Here is a 15,857-nt window from a genome sequence, read left to right on the forward strand (position 1 = left end):
ATGTACCCCCTGAACCACTTCACGTACCCCTGGGGGTACATGTACCCCAGTTTGGGAACCGAGGAGATAGAGGATCAGTTAAGTTATACGATAACTTTCAGATGAGATAAAAGTGAGTGTAAAGAAGACGAACCACAAATATATTTCTGGAATGTATTCTTGTATTGAAAACTTTTCATTTGGTTCATTTTTTAAATGAATGCTGAAAGCCATTATTTTTGTGACATGATAATTAAACCAATGTAGCCGGTTGAACTGTGATTATTCCTACGTACATTGAATGCAGCGCCACAATCTGTTGTTCACTCCCTTTCCCCAAAGCCCCGCCCTCTCCCGGAGCGGGGGCTGTGATTGGCTGAGTGTGAGTGCGGTGCCGTCATCGCCCGGAGCCTCCATTCATCTCTGCACTTGGGCGTTGGACTCGGCATCTTATTAGCAACAAGGGAAATTTCTCCATTTTGCAGCCTGCCTACAGCGACACGGCCACCGGTCTGGGATTTTATTACCGCTCCTCACCTGCCAGCGCGTCCCTGCTATTAAAAAAACACTCTGCTCATTCCAGGCGGACTTTGCTTTACATTTTCCCTGTGAATCTTCCCTTTGTGCACAGGGGAGAGCGAGAGGGGGAGACAGCAGTGAAGAAGAGCGTTCAACAAAGAGGCTTGTGGGTCTTTGTTCGGATTTTTTTTTAGGGGGGGGATCAGAGTTTCTTTGTTGGAGCGAAGCATGGGAACGCAATTTGCCAAGGCAGCTGGAAAGGCTGAAACTGTCGCGGAGAAGCCCGGGGAAGCTGTTGCTTCACCCACCAAGAGCAACGGACAGGTAAATGATATTTTAACGTCCAGCTCCTTTCATCCATCGCTGGGGGGGGGGGGCGCAATCCCTGCGTAATTGTGGTTGGATTGAATGGCGATCTGCGGCGAGAGTTAAGACAAAATGGAAACTACTTGGTTTTTATTTTGTAATGAATACTTTATAGGCCACTGAATGAGCAACAGTTGATCATTTGAAATGTCCTCGCCGCGGAAACCTGTGCGTACAATTGCGCCGATGAATGAAAGAAAGGTGACCAAATACGATTTATGGTCGAGATGAAGAAGAAACCGCTTTTGTTGTCGATCCCTTCCGAGCCACACGCTTTGAATGAAGACATGCGCTGAACGGCTGATTGGTGACCCCCCCTCCCCAAAATGAATTGTTTGGGGTGATTGTGAAAAAGCGGATCGTGCAGTCGCCTCGCGATCGTCGTTTGGAAGCTGCTGAATGAGACGAGATGCCGCAAACAAAAGGCCGAGCGCACCACGCCTTTTGTTACAGATGCGCGACTAGAAAGTGGAGAAGGCGGTGAGCGTGTGTGTGCGCCGTGCAGGAGGAGAGCGCCTATCTGAGCCAGTGATGCACCCCGGAGAGAGAGAGGAGGTTGTTCTGCTGGGAGCGGCCTCCGATTCTAAAAGTTAAGATATTAAACTATCAAACTGGTTGAGATGTGATTCATTTCTCAGGAAGTGAGTGTGCTCCCTGTGATGAACTAATGAGCATCTGCTGTTTTAATGAGCAGCTGCTGCGCTCCGCCGCTCCACTGTTGGAGCTGCCTCGTACCGACCCCTTGCGACCCATCGGAGGCACTGCGCTCAGCATGTGAACGAGATCCAGGGAGAACGGGGAAACACGTTGCATTATCCTAGTCTCACACGTGACCGCCCTTTTGTGCGCGTTTAATTCCCGTGTCAAGCGTCTATTTGCTCTGAAAAGTTGAAACTAGAAGTTGACTCTAGGCAGGAGGGGAGCGCTGCTTTTGTCACTGCTGATTCGATGATGTCTGCTGCCCCTGGTGTCCATCAGTGGCACTGTCCAGGTTGATTTCTGAACCCATGCCAGCTCTGAACATGGCAGTAACAAATGTTGTTTCTCTTTTTTAGGAAAATGGCCACGTTAAGGTGAATGGGGATGCCTCCCCTGCGGCGGCTGAGAACGGCAAAGAGGAGGTGCAGGCCAACGGCAGCGCCACAGCCGAGGAGAGCCCCAAGGAGGAGGTTGAGAAGGCCGAGGCTGCCCCCGTTGAGGCCGATGGAGAAAAGGTAGAGGCGGCGTCCCCTGCTCCTGCCGAGGGAGAGGCAGCGAAAGCGGAGGATGGCGCCACGCCTTCCACCAGCAACGAGACCCCCAAGAAGAAGAAGAAGAAGTTCTCCTTCAAGAAGTCGTTCAAGTTGAGCGGGTTTTCTTTCAAGAAAACCAAGAAGGAGACGGGAGATGGAGCCGAGGCCGAGGAGGCGGCAGCGGATCCAGCAGCATCCACAGAAGAGGCCAAGGCCGAGGGCACAGAGGAAGCAGCAGCAGCAGTCGCCAGCGAGGAGACCAAACCCGCTGAGGGGCAGGCCGCGCCTGCTGTCGAGCAGGCCAAGGAGGAGGTAGAGGCCAAGCCAGAGGCAGCAGCAGCAGAGAAGCCAGTGGAGGAGGCCAACGAGGGTGCTCCTGCTGAGGAGCCACAGGCAGAGGAGAAGCCGTCTGAGCCCACAGTCGAGGAGGCGCCCAAAACAGAGGAGGCCGCCCCCGCCTCACAGGAAGCGGCATCAGCGGAGGCTCCTGCTGCTGTGGCAGCTGAATAAGTTCACCAAGAGGAAGAAATTAAAACAAAAAAAGGATGAAAAAAAGATAATCAAAGAACATTTCCCTGTTTGTATGTGGGAGTGATGCCAGGTCCTGGCTTTGAAGAACTTGTCTACAAGCAGGGATATTTTAAAGCTTTTCTTTACTTTTTATTTTTGGTTTCCATCCCCCTCTCCACACAAAACCCATCTCAGTCCATTGTTACTTCCATTCATTCGGGCTGGGACGATGGGTGGCTTCAAAACGTACAGCAGATTTATTACATCCACACTCTGCCATATATTTTTTCATCAGTATTAAAATTTTCTGTTTGAATTTTTATACAAAATGTAAACAAAATGGTATGGACATGCCCTGGGTATGAAGGAGACAGGGGGTTGAACTGTAAATGAAGGGGGGAGGTGAGTTCAGGGAGGGAGGAGGGGTCCTGGGAAATGTGCAGCAGACTATTATGGAAAGAGTAGTCTTAAAAACGATTAGACCAACACCTACATACACCATGCGGTTTACAACACTAAGTCACTCCTGCGATAAGACGACAGAAGCATCCCAGGGTTAGGGTTTTTTAGGACATATAAACTCATAGGAGCTTTTGACTTCTCATTAGCTGTTCCAGTCAGTGATTCAGTAGAAATACAAGTTGTATAGGCTTTATTGTTTATTGTTGGTTTCATGACCTTAATAAAAAATGTAAGTATGTATAGGAGGGGTGTTTTTAACTGTGATTATTGTACAAAATGAAATTTGGAGCTCAAGAAGCACATGAAGACAGCAGCTCTCTTTTCCAACCGCTCTTTTTTTTGTAAGATAACAACCAACACAAGAAATAAAAATAAAAAGTCACCCCCGGAAAAGAACTTCACCAATTTTGAATTCAAAAACCAAGCTGTGATAAGTGGAATGGTTAACTGTTTATATACTGTGGTATGTTTTTTGATTACAGCAGGAAATGCTTTGTTCAGTGGTCTTTTACAAAATGTACTGAAACCTATCAGATGCATATGTTTGTGCAGCATATTGTCTCTCTCTTTCCTTTCCTTTTTGTAAATACTGGAGAAGCTTTGGCCAATTTGACTTAGAGATGGAATGTAATTTTGCTTACAAACAATGCTATTAAACTTTTCTGCTTAAGGTGTTCTAATTTTCTGTGAGCACACTAAAAGCAAAAATAAATGTGAAAAAAATTTGAGCTGCATCTGTCTTTATTTAAGCATGTGCCCAAAATATATGGATGAAAGCATTACACCTGCATGTGGATGTTGACTACAGCTGTGGCCATTAATGTGCTGCTACAACAACCTCCACCCCTTTAGATTCAGGCCTCCGATTATATTTTGGAACCAGTTCTTACCAAAGGTGTTGGATCACGCTGAGGTCCAGGTTCTGAGGAAACCATTTATTTATGCTGGAGCGTAAAACATCCCATACTTATGTTACAAACATCTTTTTAAAATGAAAACTTCTCCCTCTGAAAAATCCAGAGCATAATAAGCAATAATTATTTCAAAAAGTCTGGCTAGTTGACAATGTCTCTGACCTCACTACAAAGTCCACCAGTGACATTTAACCCATACGATCCGATCTCCATGTCACAAACTGCATTTGAAGGGAGCCTGGCTTCAAACCCACAGTGATGTTTGTATAATAATCGATTATACAAACGCTACTTAGGCTGAGATGTAAGTGGCACAACATTTGTCTGGTCAGGAGGTGGGTGTGAAAATTCTGCTGCTACACACTCACAATCACTCCCTCCTCTGCACAGTAAAGATTACAATTGAACAAGTAAAAGACATATTTTGTGGGAGGGAGGATTAATCTATATTCATAAAGCATTTTTCTAGTTTTGATGACACATTGTGCTTTACAGTAGTTTTCTGCCAGTCACCTATTCAGACACACACACATTCACCTATGGCCGGCTCTTTTACTATGGGAACAGGACAGCTGTCAGGGGCACGTCCGGTTCAGTATCTTGCCCAAGGGCATTTCTGCACGCGGTAGGGGGAGGACTGGGATCGGACCACCAACCTGGTTAGGAGGACAACTACCCCCTGAGCCACTGCTGCCCTGGAGTCTTCTAGTTTCCTTTCATTGGAGCTTTTGGGCCCAAACCATGACAACAATCAGCGATAAGGACACTTTTGTTTGCACATACACTAATCTTTACAAAAAAATCCCCGGAGATCTGATCTGGTTCCACATTTACATTAGGTCAAGGTGGATATGGAGAAGTAACTCAAATATCCAAGTCAGAGGTCTTAGGGCCTAACATGCAAGATTTCCCCGTTTTTTATTATATCACAAAAAAATGGCAAAAGCGTGTAATAGAGCAGTTTTCAGTGAAGTGAAAAAATGTGAGCTAGATTATCAAAAACAGATCATGTAGAAAAACTTAAAAACTTTTTCTTTCCTGATAAATGCCAAGGACAGACCTTTTTATGTATTCAAAGAAAGAATTTCAAACAGCAACTTTAGTTAGCTTTGTTCAATTGTCTACAAATCAGGAATAAGTTTAAGCTTCAGATCCACAAATTGAGTGAAACTAGGCATGTAAACTAAGGTGTGGAGAGCAGGGGACATTTTATTCAAGCTTTTCTCTGAGGTGAGTCAATTATTCTCAGACTCTCACAACCCCTGGTAACGGACTCCTCAGTTCCTTAATTTCACTGTTCTGTCAACAAGAGAAAACCAGAGTGAAACTCAAGGGACTGCAGGACACTGTGAAATGAAAGGGGGTATTTGAGACTTGAGCGAACCGGCAAGCAGGTGAAAGGCTTAGAAACAGCAGTCGGTCTACTCAAGCTGGCATTAGTCAATGATCAAAACTGCAAAATGGAGATCCCAAACACAAAGAGAAAGTTGCTCCAAGGAGCCAACTCCTCGAAGTGATTGTGCACTTTTTTAATACGATCTCCTTTGTTCCACTGCATCACAGACATCATAGTAGTCAGTCAAGGCCGAATGGTTCAGCAATTATCTCTACATGTGGAAACAATAAGTAACTTAAACGTAAACGTTAAAATCGAATGTCAGTCCCCGGGCGCCGTACATGGCTGCCCACTGCTCTGTGTGTCCTGCTATGTTCACCAGATGGGTCAAAAGCAGAGGACGAATTTTCCCTCATCTGCATGTAGTGTGACTGTGCATGTATTTGGGATCAATAAATGTATCTTGTATTTTGTAATACACATCATTGGTCTGAGGTTTTAAGCCACAGATTGAAATTCATCCCAAACTCAGGTTTTCAATTTTTCTGACAGCTAGGAAGGTATCAATGCTGATGGGAGCTCATGTTCCAACATTTGCAAATGATTTGGAGAAACTTTCAATTTGTGACAACTTAAAGACACAGGTGACATTACCTGTAACACAACTTCAACTAGAGTGTTCCCTAAATATGTAACAGTGAAAAGCAAGTGAGGCTTATTTTACAATTGTACGCATCTTATACTTTAGCGTTTTTCTAGTTATATATAAAACCGCACAATAGTGGCTCCTACAACCAGCAAAGCACCTGCTGCTTCAGATATCTTAGGTCAAAGCTCCCCCTTGTGGATGAACAAGCTCAGATCATTGAGTCAGCAGTTACTACAAAACACATTAACGGATTAGTATAAAAAGTTTTATTGACAAATGCAATATATCAAAATTTAAGGGTCACTGCAGGTTCCACTTTAGATGACCTGCCGTTTCTTTAAAAACAAGCCAGTTTCCTTCAGAAGATCAAGCACATTGGAATCAAACGGTTATCAAAGGACGTCAAATTCAAGTAGTGGATCCAGGAGATCCGCTGGTAGACTACACAAAGAGAGGCTGATGCTTCATCAGAGATTTACGAGTAGAAAATGGAGTCACAATAAATATAATGCTTCTGACGGTGATTTGTGGCAGAGTTGGATCCTTGATGGTGGACAGCACCGCAGGGTTCAACTCAGAACCATTCAGTCACTGCTGGGCTGCTCGGTCTTCACACTGGATAAGACAAGACAGTTGAACTCAGCTGGGGGTGGGGGCAGTTGCACTGATTCAAGTGGGATTTCTAGAAAGAGCTAAAATATCAATTGGCCAGATAAAAACATTTGACCTGTTCCTATTTACACACTCCAGAGAGACAATTAGAGGAAACCATTCTACTACAGATTTCTGCTATAAATATATATTAACAACTGATTAGAGTATGAACATGTAGAACATGATTAAAGTATGGCTGAGGCTGTGGTCACACCTTCTGCTCCAGGCCAAAGGAGACATTTGTCAAATTTGTTATCAATACAATCTTATCAATAGCTGAACCGAAACATTTGCTTTCTTAAGTGTAGCCTGATGAGCAAGACAGATTTTCTGAGCAGAATGTGAAGGGAGTCGAGACCAGTCAGGTGTGAACACACCCTCAAACTCATGGTGACTGAATGCTGTTATAAATTAAGAAAGGAGAAGATTGTGTACACGTGTGTAAAAACAAGTCTTTGAACAAACGCCACCTTTTTGTCTCCGTCTTCTCAGGACTGCTCTCCTTGGTTTTCTCTTCCTCTTTAATCTCTACAACTAGAAGGAGAACAAATAAGTCACATGTAGAAACAAAAATTTCCACTGATTTCGAAAAAACAAGTTGAGATTACCAACCAGTTTTCTTCTCCTCTGCTTCCTTGTCGTCATCATCAGCTCTGGGCCTTTTTGCTCCCTTCTTCTGACTGGACACATTCCTCCTTCCACCCTCGCCCTCATCCTCAGAGTCAGAGAACTCTTCATCGCATGCTATCCTCTTATCTGTGGCACGAACTGCAACCACACAACAACAGGATACCGATTAACAACATGACGGTATGTTAATGCACGAGTAATAATATTCTTATGATAAAATATATGATAGCAGTCACAGATATGTTTCTTTTTATGCTTTAAGATCATTTGAATACATTAATAGTTTTACTTAACAGTTTAAATACAGACATTTATATATAACAGAGTAATGCTTACAGTGTGGTATTTTTATTTTGGACTTAGTGTTTGACCGCTGCTGCTGTGTATTTAAACTAAAATGTTCAACTATGAATGGACAGTGTGCGTTTCAAAATGAAAATTTGCATGATTGTGTAAAAAAAAGTTCACATTCCCCCTTTTTTTTATCCCTTTCGTTATTTCTACTAAGGGTTAATGACTTCTGGGATTTGCAGTACACTTCTTTGGAGACTCAAACCAAAATTAAATGTTGGAGCTCCTACAGATAAACATGGGCACATTAGTTACTGAATATAAATCAACAGAGTGTGGGGTAAAGAGAGATTGTCTTACTGGACAAGCGTTTATCAGGGTCCTCCGTGTCCTCGTCCATGGCGTCATCTGGGACAGCATCTTCTGCGACGGCCTGCATCTGAACTCCAGGAGCGTGAGGAAGCATCCGCAGGTTCTCGTAGAGCCGCTGCCTGAACAGTCACATTCACACAAACCAACGTGTTCAGGTCACTCAGGATGAGTTTAAATAACCCAGGGATACTTGTTACAAGTGCTCTGGCAGCAGTCTGTGATATTGATGTAGAAAAGTTGAATTTATGTATGTGTTTATTACGTGTTTGGTTCATACAGACTACCTGAGAGGACACTCTTTGCTCTACCATAAATAAACTGAAAAGAACTGACTTAAGTTCAAAGATAAATGTGATATTTCACTTTAATGGTAGGTATTTATACAACTTCAGAGTAGAGCAGCTGGGACGGTAATGTCAAAGAGGCTGAGGTATGGTTACTAGAGCACATTCAAAGGAATATGCTGATAAAAGCCCATTGAGGGGGCTGAGGGCATCTAATAATACTTTCAACAAACAACCAATGACCAGAGGTTTCTCAGCCTCAAACTGACCAATCAGTGATAATACATTTAAAATCTACTGCAGCTTAGTTCTTACTAATCAAATGACTCCACACTTACTTGATCTTCTCCATGTACTCCCGTGTGTTCTGATTGGTCATGTTGGAGGGGCTGATGTGCAGCTTGAAGTCAGGTCCAAAGTACTCAAAGTAGTCATTGTAGGGCAGTTCTGTAACAGAGACATCATTGAGAAGAGTCACCCATCTGTGAGAATTAGGATAAACACAGCTGTAGAGAAGATGTACTCTGCAGAGAGAGCGTCAAGGGATCAGAAAAAGCAGCCAAAACACACCTAATATGATTTACTGAGGGTTTAAAACCGACACTCAACCTGACTGAGGGGAGAATGAATTGAAATGAGCGGAGAATTCCGTTAATGTCCTAAAATACCATTAAGAAGACTCCTGGTCCATTCAACAGCCTGTGATTACAAACCGCGTCCTCATGTTGCACACACTCAGCTGACTCAGTTCCCTGTGAGGAAAGGTAGGTTGACGGACCCTTTCCAGAGGTGAGCTCATTAAACATTCTCTCACCACCGAACCCTTCAATTTCATCCAATACCCCAACACTCAGAGGGAGCTGTAGATGAAGTTGAGTCAGGCCCAAAAGCTGGGTATCATACAGACATTTTGGCCATGTTAAGCCTTGGTACCAACATCACTTGTGATGCCGTCACAAACTCTTAGTACAAGTGTGAATGCACCAAAGATGCATTGTGGACTAAATTTAAGATCAAACCACTGTGGGCATTTTTGGAGGTAGTCTTGAACACATGTGGCCACATTCTTTTAGCTGTGTGAACGTGACCTAACTTAAACACATCCGGGTACGGATGCCACAGTACTCATGATGCAAAAAACGTGCACTGGCCTATTGAATTGACATTTTTAGCATTCTTCGTAGTCATTGACATGAAATCCTTTACAAACCATCAGGGATCTCTGTATCCAGAGCCACAGCTGTCTCATAGGTCCAGCAGCGGGCCACGTTACGGATGGTGTATCCTCCTCCACCCAGCATGAGCATTGGGAGGTTGAAGGTCTTCATGTACTCCACACACTTGGCATGCCCTAGATGGACCAAAAGTCACAATGTAACCATGACAAATAAAAACCTAAGCAATACATTCACCTGTTTTTAGACTAATCTCTGATCAAAACTGAATAACCACAAAATATAAGTAATTTTTTGACAGTTTTGTGTTGATCTTTGCGTATGTACCGCGGATAGTGAGGTTAAAGCAGCCGAGACGGTCTCCTGACAGAGAGTCTGCACCACACTGAAGAACCACAGCACTGGGCTGGTACATCTCCATCACCTTGGCCATAACCTGCAGGTTCACAGAAGAATCACACTCAGGAAGTGTTGAAAGATAGAGTGCATCATCCTTTAAACAGTTATATTTGAATATAGTTTGGCAAAAATACTTTAAGCAAAGAAACTGATTTCCTGAACTGTAAATCCCTGAGGAGCTTTAATGGCACACATGAAAATATGACTTGTCAACTGCATGTCAAAAACAAGAGTGCCCCCTGTTATACATCTGCTTTAAATGCCTATACCCTATCACTGCAACTCGCTTAACCTCCATGAGCAACTGATCTCAAACGATGCAGAGTGTCAACAAGTGTTTTTTCATAGTTGAATAGTTTGTGAAACACATAGTTGCATGTGTCTGATGTTATCACCAGTCATATGACTCACAGCACTTTTACTGCTTTTGAAAAATGTTGAGATTTTTCCATCTCTGTGCAATGTGGACGCTGCTGCAAAAACAACCAATAACCGATCAACGTGTTCCACAATGGCATCGCTTTCAGGTTTAATTGTGAATCTGAAAATGTCCACGGTATTTGCAATGCGAAAAAAGTTTTACTCACAGGCTTGAAGATTTGCTCGTATGACTCATCGTCAATACCATCACGCAGAGGGAAGTTGACAGCATAGTATTTGCCTTTTCCAGCTCCAATATCCTAAATAAAGAGGTCAGTACAGAACGGACAGACATGTTACAAAATTATTAGAGTTTTTAATCTGAGGACTTCTTCGCAATTTCATTAATTTATAACAATTTAAATTTATAATTAGTTTGTTGTCTTACACTAATAAAATCCTCTTCCACTTTAATGGCTATGCACGGCATGAAGTAACAATCTCATGCTTGTTGTTTTCATGTAAACGTCTTGACCCATATCTAAGACTGATGCTCACCCTGAGGTCTCCAGTTCCAGGGAAGTACTCCCCGTATTTATGGAAAGACACAGTCATGACCCTGTCTGTGGTGAAGAAGGCCTCCTCCACTCCGTCCCCATGGTGGATGTCGATATCGATGTAGAGCACCCTCTGGTGGTACCTGTAAGAGAGGGATCATTTATACAAAGTAGAGGAAAGTTAAAATAACACTTAGTTTGGTTAACACTGTATTTTCCCAAGAAACAACCCGAAAAATAAGGTCCCTAAGACAATGCTTTGGAGAAAAGTGTTTTTCGTGCGTTTGGATGTAAATGCCCACTCACGAAGTTGAGTTTTATCGAGCCGTTTGTGACACTCACTTGAGCAGCTCCAAGATGGCCAGCACAATGTCATTTACGTAGCAGAATCCAGAGGCTTCAGACTTCTTTGCGTGGTGAAGTCCTCCTGCCCAGTTAACTGCAATGTCAGTCTGCTGTCGGTTCAGTTTCACTGCACCAGCTGAATACAACACAGAACACACTTTTAACAGTCTCATGAAAATGTATACAACTTTGTACTTATCACTTTCCCAACAAGATTTCCACATCAGTCGTATATATGTGACTGTACAGAAATTGTTTATATTAGATTGACACAGTTGTACACTGTGTTATCAAACCATGGATTCAAAGTTATTAACAAAGCGAGACATCTGACCACTACAACTTATGGTGAGCACAGCTTCAGCAATAGACAACATGTCATTCAGAGAGAACAACCTCTATGGGGGAAATTATGACAGTATGCTAACTATCCAATAATGACAGTATGCTAACTATCCCAACAATGCTTCATTCATTACACTCCAGTTTTATTAATTAGCCTCTTTACCGAAGGGTTGGGGTCTAACAAGGACATGGATTATTATGCCAAAATACCATTCTGACTGTGCTCCTTACTAACTGGATGTTAACAGGACTTGAGAGAAAAAATAAATCATGTACTTCAAAGTAGCGATCAGGATTTAAAACATCTGATGACAGCTGTGAAGGTGTTTGCTGATACTGCCCAGTGTCTCTGGTTAGTGGCAGTGACAGTGACCACATAGAGTCCCAGCGAGAGACAGACAGTGCAGCCTGCACATATATGGACAACATCTACTGCAAAGACAACTCTAGTTTTTTCTGACTTACCAGCAGAGCCACCAGCAGAGAGTTGGCAGAACTCAAACAATCCATCGAACACAGGACAGTCCTCTCCAACATTGACTGCAAGAAAAAAATGTGTGAGATCATCCACTGAATACAACCAAATCAACACCTTGGAGTATAAGTTGCCTCTTAAAAAAGTATCCTTTGCAATATGGATATAATCACTTTTTCACTAAAATGGCTGAATGGTTGGATACTCCATCATTATATTTCAGTCGGTCCATTTCTCCAATATCACACAACATCTGTTTGCTAGCTCTAAGTCTTCATTGTAGACCTGTGTGCAGCGAATCATTTTGGTTCCTCCTGCCATAGTTGACAGGGGGAAAGATGTAAAGCTGAGTCAGAGCTGAACATGTGCTGCTGGGATGCTCTGGTGTCAGGACTGTCCTGCAGCATCGGTAATTAAATAAGATTGCGTGAGAGACACTGGGACCCGTTTGTGAACCACAGCCAGAAGAGTCTGGAGAACGGGACTCAGCTGAGAGTTAAGCTCTGTTACAAAAAAGAACATTTCATAAATAGGTTTTCCACTGTGAGTTTTTGTTATTTTAATCAAATTTATATTCTGCCATTGTTAACTAAATTCATTTGGATTTTAAGTATTTTTTAGATAATACTGATAATTGATGAAGTCTCCTTGAACTGTGAAGTTGTGGTCTCTTTCTGCCAATGTAAAAACTCAACAATGAATAAGCTATGAAATAATCAACAAATTAATCAAAACGGAAGAAGGCTGTTAGATGGGGGCCTGCTGAGAAGCCTTCACAAGGAGCCCACAGACTACTCACAGCGCTGCATCTGCTTGCTGAACTCCGGCATGTTGTCTGGCCGTATGTACCGGAGGAACTTGATGTAGTCATCGCTGTGATATTTGGTCATCTCCTCTGCTGTGGCCTTGTGGGGTCTCTGTAACAAAAAATTACACATTTGGTCCACCTTCATGCACTGCTTCAACAGTACAGCACATAATGAAAGTTGGAGTAAAGAAACTTACGTAGATTTCCATTTTCCTGTACAGTCCATAGTTCAGAAGCAGGTTGTGAGTCATACGGATCCTATGTGGTTTCATGGGGTGGCCCTGTCCATAGTAGTAATTTCCTACGTCACCTGCAAAAACAGTGTGAAGCCCAAATTTAGAGATAATAGTGATGATGTCTCTAAATACCAGTCCCATCGCTAATGAGCACTTCTATAACTTCAAACTGGACCATTATTCATATATACATGCTGCAGCTGCGTTTCACATAGAAAATTATAATTCTACATTATTTCCACATGCTCGCCCAAGGTGAGATTTCTGTGGAAAAAAATCGAATGAAGAGTCTGTGACGGTCTCTAAATAATTTCTGACTTGACCGAAGTCTATTGGTTCCTACTGAAGAAATAAATACAAATATTTGTGTGAGTGCAGTAATTACACAGCACTTTATCTCAACAGAAAGTGCTCAATGAATTGTTACGGAAATATATTCAGCGGTGGATTACTACAAATTTAGTTTTCATTTGAGCATTTCTCTCTGTTGATTTATTGATTTGCCGTTATTTAATTCAGCAAAACAGTATTTATCTAGGCTTATGTTTTGAAGTGTCACACTGAGATTTTTAGTCTAAAAAGAGAAAGTCATAGTGAAATAAAGTGAGATGAAAATAAGACTAACAGAGGCTGAATGTGCATACTGCAGAACTGTAAAACAAGCACTCCATGTTTCACTGTAAAACATGGAGTGCATTTGAACACGTTGCCCCTGAACATAGTTTGTTATCTCTTGTATTTTATCTCTTATTTATAAGCTTATTCTTTGCTCTACTATATTTTGGTACTTTACTGTGTATTCTAGTACTTTATTGTTGTCATCTATTTAAGGCGTATGTATAGTTTTAATTACATTTAATGTTGATTACATTCTATTTTGGTCTATTTTATTTCTTCGTTGCGGTTGTATTGCCACTCTCTCTATGTGCACTGTCAATGACCTGCTGCTGTATCCCAATCATTTCCCAATTTGGGATCAATACAGAATTATATAAGAATAAACTGTATTAGATAGTTAAGTAATATATCTATAGTATCTATATCTATCAATCAAACAAACACAAAGTTGAACTCACTTGACCCTTCATGGCACTGCTGCACAGTAGATACATAGAAACGCAGCTGATAGCTCATAGAGAACACTAGTGGAGATCATGTGTAGTCTCTTTCAGTCAGGGGGGTTTTGTGCTTGTAGATTCTCGTGTATCTGGGTCGTTATATTTCAAAGTGCAACATAATTAACTGGACCCGGTGGTTCGCTTCCTTCCTCGCTTGGTTTCCTCTCCAGTAAGATGTCGCTGGGCTCAAACGGGCACAGACACAGTCATTGATGTCCCGCTGTAATTAGGCCTGAACCCGATGTGGATGTAAAACTTAACTTCCTGCACTTTCGCCTTCGTATCGTGAACTCACTGGTGTTCGTGGAAAAAACACACACACGACGCACAAAGCCTGGCGCACGGCCGCAAAACACAAAGCTCAAACAATGATGCTAATGTATGGTGCGGTTTCACTTACACGCACGTTAACGTCAAGCTAAACACACACAATTAACCGCGTCTAACCTTCATTTACACATTCCGGTTGGATGGAAGTAAAAAGAAAACAACATGTATATTTGGGTCGCTACACGTTTTAAACCGCACTATACACGTAGAGTTACCACCTACGCCACTTTACCGATGGTCATTAACGCTAGCCTGCTTGTTAGCTAACTAGTGTGCGACGCCATTCATTTGAGCGGCAGCTAAGCGGCTAGCGCTAGCCTTCCTTCGCTCCATTCAGACACACTCCGGATGTCCCGTACCGTCGTAGTAGTAGCAGACCTTCTTCTTCGTCCCACCCGCAGTCGTGTACGCCATGTTGCAGGTCTTGGTCTCCTTCTAAAAGTTGGCTTGAGTTGGATTCAGCGGACGTAAAGATGCATGAACGCGAGCAGGAGCGACAGACGGTGCGGAGCGCTGCTCAGTGGGAGGTGCAGCTGCAGCGGGGGGCGGGGCGGACCTCAAGAATATAAAGGTTCTTCTCTTATAAACAGTGCGGGGTTGGAAAGTGGTCCGGAAGTGAATACACCGTCATGCTGAGACTCCACCGGGGCTGGAGCTGAGGGGGTCAGCCTCAAATGATCCGAACCAGAGGCCTACCGCGACGTGTTAGGGGAGAGCAAGGCGACAGTGGCAGCAAGTAAAGGAAGACATTTCAATGCAATCCAGAATCAGGTCAATAGGACGAGGAGTAGGGGCTGGGTGTTAAAGGGATTGTTCACCCAAAAATGAAAATTCACTCATTCACTCAACAGTACACTTAATATGATAGGAAAACATGCAACGGGTATTTTCGAACCAATATATAGAACCAGAAACAATAGAACACATCCTGACAGCATGCAGGAAATCTACAGGATAAAATAAAGAAATCATGGAACATAAACGCAATATAGGACCAATATTGAACACTGTTGAAAGCAAATTAGAAAGTGGAGAGTGTCAGCAAGGGAGAAAACAGTTTTTAGATTTTTTTTAGGGAGACGGGACTGGACAGACGATTTAAGAAATAAATGGAAACTGAGGAAGATTGAAAACTGAAGGGGGCGCTACTGCAACACGTTGCATGCCAGCGTCTGTATGGTAAAACCTCATCGGTTTTTGCTGTAAAGTGTGCATCTCCATGCAGTTATCTGTGAGAGTTTGGCTGACAGGTAATCTGTACTTACTTATTTTATGAATCAAATCATCAAAAAATCTGTAGGAGTTTTCAAATTCAGGGGTGCTTAAAGGGTCACCGTTCGCACAGAGGCCAATTATATGTCCAACAACCAAACAAAGTCCCTAATTCATTAAGGTGCACATTTAAGTCATCCTTTGTTTCATAAGCTTACATTACATTTCATTTATCTGACGCATACAAAGTGCTATAGGTAAGTGCCATTTAAGTGCTACTAAATTGTTAGCTTTTATTA

General features: G+C 42.6%; 2 protein-coding genes across 2 annotated transcripts; one reads left to right on the top strand and one right to left on the bottom strand.

Moving 5' to 3' along the window:
* Window positions 1–400: 400 nt before the first annotated feature.
* Window positions 401–3,796, top strand: marcksa (myristoylated alanine-rich protein kinase C substrate a). The gene is made up of 2 exons (XM_062411113.1): window positions 401–822; window positions 1,920–3,796. Exons 1-2 carry the CDS (start codon window positions 727–729, stop codon window positions 2,604–2,606), a joined length of 783 nt encoding a protein of 260 aa, XP_062267097.1. The 5' UTR covers window positions 401–726; the 3' UTR covers window positions 2,607–3,796.
* A 2,418-nt stretch (window positions 3,797–6,214) lies between these two features.
* LOC133973339 (histone deacetylase 2) lies at window positions 6,215–14,907 on the bottom strand. The gene is made up of 14 exons (XM_062411112.1): window positions 14,706–14,907; window positions 12,860–12,972; window positions 12,654–12,771; window positions 11,845–11,919; window positions 11,032–11,170; window positions 10,691–10,832; window positions 10,360–10,452; window positions 9,701–9,809; window positions 9,409–9,549; window positions 8,537–8,645; window positions 7,903–8,033; window positions 7,234–7,389; window positions 7,092–7,155; window positions 6,215–6,582 (listed from the first exon to the last, which is right to left on the bottom strand). Exons 1-14 carry the CDS (start codon window positions 14,758–14,760, stop codon window positions 6,552–6,554), a joined length of 1,476 nt encoding a protein of 491 aa, XP_062267096.1. The 5' UTR covers window positions 14,761–14,907; the 3' UTR covers window positions 6,215–6,551.
* Window positions 14,908–15,857: the final 950 nt, after the last annotated feature.

The sequence above is a fragment of the Platichthys flesus genome, chromosome 18, assembly GCF_949316205.1.
Source record: "Platichthys flesus chromosome 18, fPlaFle2.1, whole genome shotgun sequence".
NCBI classification, from domain to species: Eukaryota; Metazoa; Chordata; class Actinopteri; order Pleuronectiformes; family Pleuronectidae; genus Platichthys; species Platichthys flesus.